Genomic DNA, 8502 nt, shown 5'->3' on the forward strand with positions numbered 1-8502 from the left:
AAGGTTGGATGCAACCTTTTGAATTAGAATCTAAGTCCAATGTTCTAACCACTGGATCACCAAAACCATGTAACAGTTTTGTCTGATGCTATTCTGTGTCACAAACTTATTGAACTCAAGCCCAATTAAGACTTTTTAATAGGAATATTAAAACTGCATCCTGCATGATACTTCTTTACAAGATCATGTGCAACTCAGTAGCCCCGATATATATGGAGAGCATTCACCTCAAAGCAAGTTTTATTGTACACAGCCCACAGGCACAGGAAATGAGAAATTCTGTAGTCTAAAATTAATTTGGTATCCAAAGACCCAGGGAACTAGTGAACAATTAAAACATATTAATCCACTAAAATCAGCAAATAATTAAAACCACTGTGATTCAATTGCATGCTGGACAGCATAGATATTCTACAGTCAGAGTTCTCAAAAGCACACGGGGAAGGAATTTTTATAGAAATCTGACCAGTTGCTAAGGCTGTAACTGGTTGTCAGTTGCTCCTCTGTGACTTCGATTGCCAGTCTGGATTCTGCTGATGTCTGCTGGATTATGCGGCAAAATATGGGACTACCTTAGCCTATATCACATTCTATTCTAATATAGTATAGCTGTTAAACTTGGGTATAGAACTCCACTCTGTTGTGAAGTTTACTGAGTGACCTTAGCACGATACCTTTCATTTTAACCTCACTTAGGACTGTTGTGAAGTTAAAAGGTGATAGGAGAGGGACTGTGTATGTTGCCTAAATCTCCTTAGAGGAAGGCCAGGATAAAAGTCAAACAAAATAAGGGCAGCTGTGATATCTCCACCAGCAACCCAAATCATACATAAGCCATGTTTCTGTGCTCCACAGTTTAGTATGTATGGTCCATGTTTTGGAATAAGTTCTGCCAGTGAGGTTTTTTTAAAAATGTTATAACTATTCACTGAATACTCAGTTCTACTCATAGGTATTTGTTTCTCACTTTGAGAAAAAAAGATCTAAGTCTAAGTCCCTGTTCCAGAGGTGAGCTCTTCCTTAATATTCTGATCATATCAGTTCAGTATAGTGGTAATAATGTGACTGTGAGAAGAGATTGCATAACCCAATAACCGGCTACCTTTAGCCTAAGAATCTCCAGAACGCAGAGGTCATTTCGGGGGGGAACGCGGGGGAACGCAGTTCCCGTGGGTGAGGTGCAGGGGGTGGGGCACATGATGAAGCCCCACCCCCTGCTTCCGGCCGCCCTGCTTCCAGCCCTCATTCAGCCAGGAGGAGGCAGGAGAAGAGGGAGGGTAAGTTGCTTCCTCCCCGCCTCTCCCCACCCCTGCCTGCCTGGGGCCAGGGAGGGCCTTGGCGGGGCTTCCTCGCACTCCCGCTGGTCATGCAGGTCCACCGCCGGGCCCCTGATGTCAGGGGGTGTGGCATATGCTAATGAGTTATGCTAATGAGTTCCCCTAGCTCTTGTTCTACGAAATGACCCCTGCCAGAACGTATTCTAGGAAGCACATAATACAACACGCAAGCAGGGCTTTTTTTCCTGGGGGAATGCTCCGGAACGGAGTTCTGGAACCTCTTTGGCAAAATTCTTTTAAAAATGTTTAAAAGTTCATGAGTTTTCAGTATACAGATTGGAAACTTCATTTCCCTCTTGAGAGTTCCAGCACCTCTTTTTCAAAACAAAAAACAACAACAAGAAAACCCTGCACACAAGTATACGATCCTGTTGACTGAAAGTATTGGTATTATTTGACAACTGGTCTTCTGCCTAACCATTCGCACTTACACATACAAATATTGGCCCATTCAAGTGTAAACTTTTTTGCATCATGAAATTTCAGGTATTACTGCGATCTGTCATATATGATATGATAGGAATACGTAAGAAAGAGATTTACCTTTCTGTAAGCATCACAAACAAGGATCATTTCTTGCAACAGTCTTCCATCTGGAGTAGTCTTAGGAACGATCTCCCAAAAAACTAAAAGCAGTTTTTTGATGGTGTGGTCTTGAAGTGGCAGCACAAACCGAATAATAGTCATCAGAAGTCCTGGCAGCTTTTCACCATTTAAGATCATTATGATTACTTTCTTCAAGGCCTCAGTCTTGGACTTCACATCTCCTTTTTCTGTTAAAGAAAAACAGCAGCTCAATACAAGATGAAGCACAGTCCATGCTGATATATATCAAAACTTTGCTGCACTGCAGACCACTATTCCAACTTGCTCACTTTTTGAAGACCACTACAACCACTGACATTATTATTACTATGCGGAAGGATCCTTGAAAGGCTTCTGAGCTAAAGCTGAGTTTCTTCTGTATTCTGATGCAGCCGTCCTGTGTACATATACTACAGAGTGAAAGGAAAGTGAAAGTGTTGCTGATAGGGATGGACACTTCAAAAGTAATTAAAAAGTACGGCAATATGGAACCCAAATTATCTGAATCCCCAGCTTTCATTTAAAAAAAGCAATTATCTAGCTCCTTTCATTGCAGAGACATAAAGAAAAAGGCATATCTCTGTAACAGGTGGGAGCTACAGACTTACTTTAAAAAAAAGAAAGCTGGAAATTCAGAGAACCTGGTACACACATTGCTATACTGTTATAATGATACAACACCAGAGGTCATTTCGGGGGGGAACGCGGGGGAACGCAGTTCCCCGGGTGAGGTGCAGGGGGCGGGGCACATGACGAAGCCCCGCCCCCCGCTTCCGGCCCTCATTCAGCCAGGAGGAGGCAGGAGAAGAGGGAGGGTAAGTTGCTTCCTCCCTGCCTCTCCCCACCCCTGCCTGCCTGGGGCCAGGGAGGGCCTTGGCGGGGCTTCCTCGCACTCCCACCGGCCTTGCAGGTCCACCGCCAGGCCCCTGATGTCAGGGGGTGTGGCATATGCTAATGAGTTATGCTAATGAGTTCCCCTAGCTCTTTTTCTACGAAATGACCCCTGTACAACACTATTGAATTGCTTATTAAAAATAATAATCACCTTGTTGCAGGGGAAGAAACAGCCACTGCAACAGCCAAATCTCACAGAAGTCTAGGAGCATGCCAGCTGCACGCCATTTTCTAGCTGCTGCCTCCAGTGATGACAGAAGGGAGAAGCCTTCAGAAGAGGCACTGCTGGCATGGTACGTCTGGGATCAGTTCATTCTCATCCCTTTTTAAATTAAAGGGGCCATGACTGGAGGCCAGACCATCAGCTGTCTGTCAGTGTCTCTCTTCTAACAACTGTTTCCCAGACCGATTTCCTCATTTCCCTTCCCACTCCTGCACCTCCTTGAAACACTCCCAAAATTCCAGGAGATCAATTTTGATTAGTCCCAGAATTCTGGAAGTGTTTTGCATCATTTTGGGTGTCCCCGAGCCAAGTCAAAATCGCTGGATAGTGAGTAGGCAGTATTTGAATTGTACAGCCTTCATGTCACCGAGGTAACTATCAATGAAGACAACTCATTTTACAGTTGCTGCATAATGTACAAAAGCGGCAAGCCACAGAGCACATACAGAGCAGTAACATCTATCTCAGCAATGCTTGCACATCCTCTTCACTCAATTTGTTCATTACTACAGTGCCAGAGTACAGCAACTGGGCTTCAGTCTGTCATTCACACTGTTTGCTCTGTAAAATACTTCCATCTTCTATCTTATTTTTGACATCTCAAAGACTACCTGAAAGTAAACTGCAAACTATCAGCCATCCGCAGGTTATTTTTTATTGACATAAACTGCAAGGTGTTTTATACAAAGAATCGTCACTCTTTTAAAAAAATATCCAGAGTAATTAAGGCCTATTTGCAAGGACAAATCCTCAGCTCTTTATTTGTCAATCAAGCACTTGAACACAAAAGAAGTTCACAGAAAACATACAGTTTGGACATGGAGCTCCTGACAAGTTTCTGTGCAACCAGCAGTTTTGTTTTTTTTTAATCAAGGGAAGCGTGAGCTTAATTTTTTTTAAGTTCTAACTCTTATGACTTCACAGGAAATTTTACACAACGGATGTCAAGAAAGCTGCAGAATCAAAATGTGGCAAGATAAAATCTCTTGATTACATATGGTCAAAGATACCACCAAGATTTTTTTCATGAGCTAATTCAAATTGCCCATATTTGAGAGTACCAGTTGCAAAATAAGAATACAGAAATTAAGTATAACATCTCCCTCTGAACGAACATTCAATACCTGTACTGTTTGTGAAAACTATACGAAGACTTTGTTAGTTATATGCAACTGAAACGTACAAATTAGCAGCAGCCCTCTGCTTCACAGAATATTGTCAATTTAGCTCTCACTGTTGAACAACTTATCTACAGCTACACTATACAAATACACAGAAAAGATAAAACACATTTCTGGGCAGTGATGGGAGATTTGCAAACCAATCACCAAACACCCAGACAAGACTGCTTTATCCATCCTACTCTGAAATAATATCTAAAAAGGGCATCCACAAAAGAGAATGTCATGTATGGGGTACTATATAAAATGTATCAAGCCTGTACCAACAAGAAATTTGATCCTTTTCATTTTGCTCCATTCTCACAGCTTTTTTGATCATGTATTTTCAAAACTTCCCTTCGTCATCCATACTTAGACTACTGAATTGCACTCTAAGGCAGCTCAGATGGCACTACTGGTGCTAAAATGTTGGTGGTCTGGCTTTAAATGAGAGCAGGCCATAATGGTAATTTTGGCTCAGCTGCACTTGCTACCTATTTACTTCCAGGCAAAATTAAAAGTGATATTTTTGACCTTAGGGCTTTCCAACCACAGGAAGAGTCTGCTTCAATATTCTCCTCTCCATTCCCTGATATCAGGAGGCGAGATAAGAACATAAGAACATAAGAGAAGCCAATGTGGGATCAGGCCAATGGCCCATCCAGTCCATCACTCTGTCACACAGTGGCCAAAAATACCAGGTGATATCAGGAGGTCCAGCAGTGGGGCCAGGACACTAGGAGCCCTCACACTATTGACCCCCCCCAAGCACCAAAAATACAGAGCATCACTTGCCCCGGAGTCCCTATCTATACCTTGTGGCTAACAGCCACTGATGGACCTCTGCTCCATATGCTTATCTAATTCCCTCTTGAAGCCGTCCATGCTTGTAGCCGCCACCACCATGTCAGCCCAGATGAGACTGGCAAGGAAGTAGATTAGGTAACCCACTTTGTGGAATGCACTTCCTTGGGATATCTACTTGGATCTCTCTTGAATATCCTTTGCAACCAATGCTGACTCTTCTGTTTTGAAATATGCTTTGCTTTGATTAACTGTATGCTGAACTTAATGTTTTTAGCTGCCACCAGTGTTCCCTCTAAGCTGAATTACTGTGAGCTAGCTCACAGTTTTTTAGCCTCCGGCTCACACATTTTTGTCTTAGCTCAGGAAGGATGGCTCAAAAGCAAACTAATTTATGCAGTAGCCAAATCACTCGCTCACAATTTTAATGCCATCAGCTCACAAAGTAGAATTTTTGCTCACAAGACTCCACAGCTTAGAGGGAGCATTGGCTGCCACTGTATAATTTTTGATCTTTTAAAAATGTTTTTAGTATTTTTTACACTTATATTCTAGGTTGCTTTACCATCTTCTCACATTCCATTCTGAATGCCATGTAGACAGTGTGTATAGTTAATAGATACTAGAAATACATACATAAATAGGGAAAAAAGTCTGAGAATTTTACTTACCCAAGTCATTCTTTAAGCTAATTTCAGATGGTGGTTCTGAGTCCATTGGAACATTAATTAATGTATAACATACATTTTCTGCAGCTGTCATTGTGTTTCCTCTTAAAGAGTCTCAGGAATGGAAGAACTTCTCCAAAGCACAACAGGAACTCTAGAAAACATTTGGTTAACAGAGACAATTCATAACCATGCTTTTACTTGGAGACTAAGAGTAACTTCCAAAACTGGTAACAAAAAAGTAAACTATTTTTTGGGCAGGATTCTTTGAAGGGCCCACAAACTGTATATAAATGGTGCCTACAAGAAAACAAACATCAACAACCAAACTTCAAGGGAACTGTTCATGTGCATAAAAACTGCAACCTTAATCATCATAAATAAATTTGGTTGGATACTACAGCTCTTTCACTAACAGCAGAATTTCCCAGTGATAGAAGAGCCTCTTGTGCTGGCAGAAGGCTCTGTTGTTAGCACAATGGAATTATAGAAGCCTTAATTTATGTTTAACTACAGGATACTCTGTTGCAGCAAACACAATGAAGAATCTTGTGACACCTTAACACCTAACAGATTTTTCATAGCAACAGTCCTTGTAGCCAAGAGCCCACTTCATTAGATAAACAAAATTAAACCTCAGATAGGAAAGAGATGTTTTAAAATAAAAAGTGTCTATGGGATCAATAAAACAAAGAGATCTTTGATCAAGGTTTCATTTCTCACATCTCATGAAGCAGGCTGTAGCCCAACAAAGCTCAACCTGAGTCTGGACAGTTTTTGCAACCAGGACAGGTTTTGGGATGCTGTTGTCCAACTATTGTAATAGGCACATAAGCACAACTTTATACTGAAAATCTACTGACTGTGACATGTATCTTCTGTACATGATATAACTGCATCTTGCACAGCTTTTTATTTAGGAACTCACATCTAAAGGATTTATAACAGTAATTCCTGGGACTACAATACCAACTCAGTGAAGGGAAGAAACAGAGTAATGAAGCTAGACTGGTACCCAGAAACAGTCTACTACAAGATGCCCCCCAAAATAACTGCAGATAACCACCAGTGGTCACCTACATCTCCCAGCTCAAAACAGTCCAACGCATCATCAATGATCCTGGATCCACTAATGCCCACCCTGGATATTTATAGTTCTCTCACAGATGCCATGAGTGGCAGACTTTCCTTGCCTATAGACAGCCCCCTAATTTAAAACAGCTCCTTACCACCAACATTGGGCCACCTAAGAGAGACTTTGACACAACAAACCAAACTTTTTTGTGTATACGCTTGAACAACACTATTGCAGAACCCAATGATATCAGCATATTGGGCCCATCTACTTCCTCATCCTCCAGTGTGATAAAATGCCACCACAAGTCAACAACAACACTCTTCTGCTCTGTACACAGGATACTAGTCAGTCCTTAAGCTAAAGATTCTGTTGGTGACCTAAAAAGTCACAATTCTTCTGCAAATTCAGGTTAAATTGCCATGTTGGCACTTTGCGATAAATAAGTGGGTTTTGGGTCGCAGTTTGGGCACTCGGTCTCTAAAAGGTTCGCCATCACTGCACTACAGCTATTAAACTACCTTGGCAAAGCATGGGGCTCCCCCACCAGTGTTCCCTCTAAGCTGAGTTAGTGTGAGCTAGCTCACAGTTCTTTAGCCTCCGGCTCACACATTTTTGTAGGAGGGCTCCAGAGCAAGCTAATTTAGGCAGCAGCCAAATTGCTCACTCACCTTAATACCAGTCGCTCACAAAGCAGGATTTTTGCTCACAAGACTCCACAGCTTAGAGGGAATATTGCTCCCCACCCATTACAGGTGCTAGCTAAGTTAACAAAACTATAGAGAAAGGTCTCTGTAGTTCTTTTTTTGGAATACATTGCATCCTGCACGTCATGGCTCCTTGACTCTGCTAGTCCCCACCAGTGTTCCCTCTAAGCTGAGTTAGTGTGAGCTAGCTCATAGTTTTTTAGCCTCCGGCTCACACATTTTTGTCTTCGCTCAGGAAGGAGGGCTCCAGAGCAAACAAATTTATACAGGAGTCAAATCACTTGCTCACAACTTTCATGCCAGTGGCTCACAAAGTGGAATTTTTGCTCACAAGACCCCACAGCTTAGAGGGAGCATTGGTGCCCCCCCCCTCCACCTCCTACAGAAACGACTGTGTACACGGAGGATCCACGCACAGCCTCTGAAGAAGTGGCCTCTATCCCACGAGAGCCGAAAACGTTGCTTCATTTCCCGCTACGAGACCTCGAATCCGAGGTGCGTCGAGAGAGACACGCTGTTCGAGACAAGCCACGGCCACTGCTCCCTCTAAGCTGTCGAGTCCTGTGAGCAGAAATTCTACTTGGTGAGCTGCTGGCATTAAAATTGTGAGCGAGCAACTTGGCTACTGCATACATTAGCTTGCTCTGGAGCCAATGTTTCCTCTAAGCTGAGCTAGTGTGAGCTAGCTCACAGTTTTTTAGCCTCCAGCTCACACAGCTTAGAGGGAATATTGCTCCCCACCCATTACAGGTGCTAGCTAAGTTAACAAAACTATAGAGAAAGGTCTCTGTAGTTCTTTTTTTGGAATACATTGCATCCTGCACGTCGTGGCTCCTTGACTCTGCTAGTCCCCAGTCCAGTGTTCCCTCTAAACTGAGTTAGTGTGAGCTAGCTCACAGTTCTTTAGACTCCGGCTCACAGATTTTTATCTCAGCTCAGGGAGGATGGCTCCATGCGGCAGACAAATCACTTGCTCACAACTTTCATGCCAGTGGCTCACAAAGTGGAATTTTTGCTCACAAGACCTCACAGCTTAGAGGGAGCATTGG

General features: G+C 42.7%; 1 protein-coding gene across 1 annotated transcript in view; it reads right to left on the reverse strand.

Annotated features, from left to right (window-relative positions):
* COPB1 (coatomer protein complex subunit beta 1) overlaps window positions 1–8502 on the reverse strand; it is a 38502-nt gene that overhangs the window by 29242 nt on the left and 758 nt on the right. Inside the window, exons 2-3 of the mRNA XM_015414855.1 lie at window positions 5675–5825; window positions 1881–2110 (exon numbers count right to left, since the gene is read on the reverse strand). Coding sequence (XP_015270341.1) covers window positions 1881–2110; window positions 5675–5765 — 321 coding nt within the window. The 5' untranslated portion in view covers window positions 5766–5825. The remainder of the gene's footprint in view (window positions 1–1880; window positions 2111–5674; window positions 5826–8502) is intronic.

The sequence above is a fragment of the Gekko japonicus genome, unplaced genomic scaffold, assembly GCF_001447785.1.
Source record: "Gekko japonicus isolate JY-2015 unplaced genomic scaffold, Gekko_japonicus_V1.1 scaffold2335, whole genome shotgun sequence".
In the NCBI taxonomy this organism is placed as follows: Eukaryota; Metazoa; Chordata; class Lepidosauria; order Squamata; family Gekkonidae; genus Gekko; species Gekko japonicus.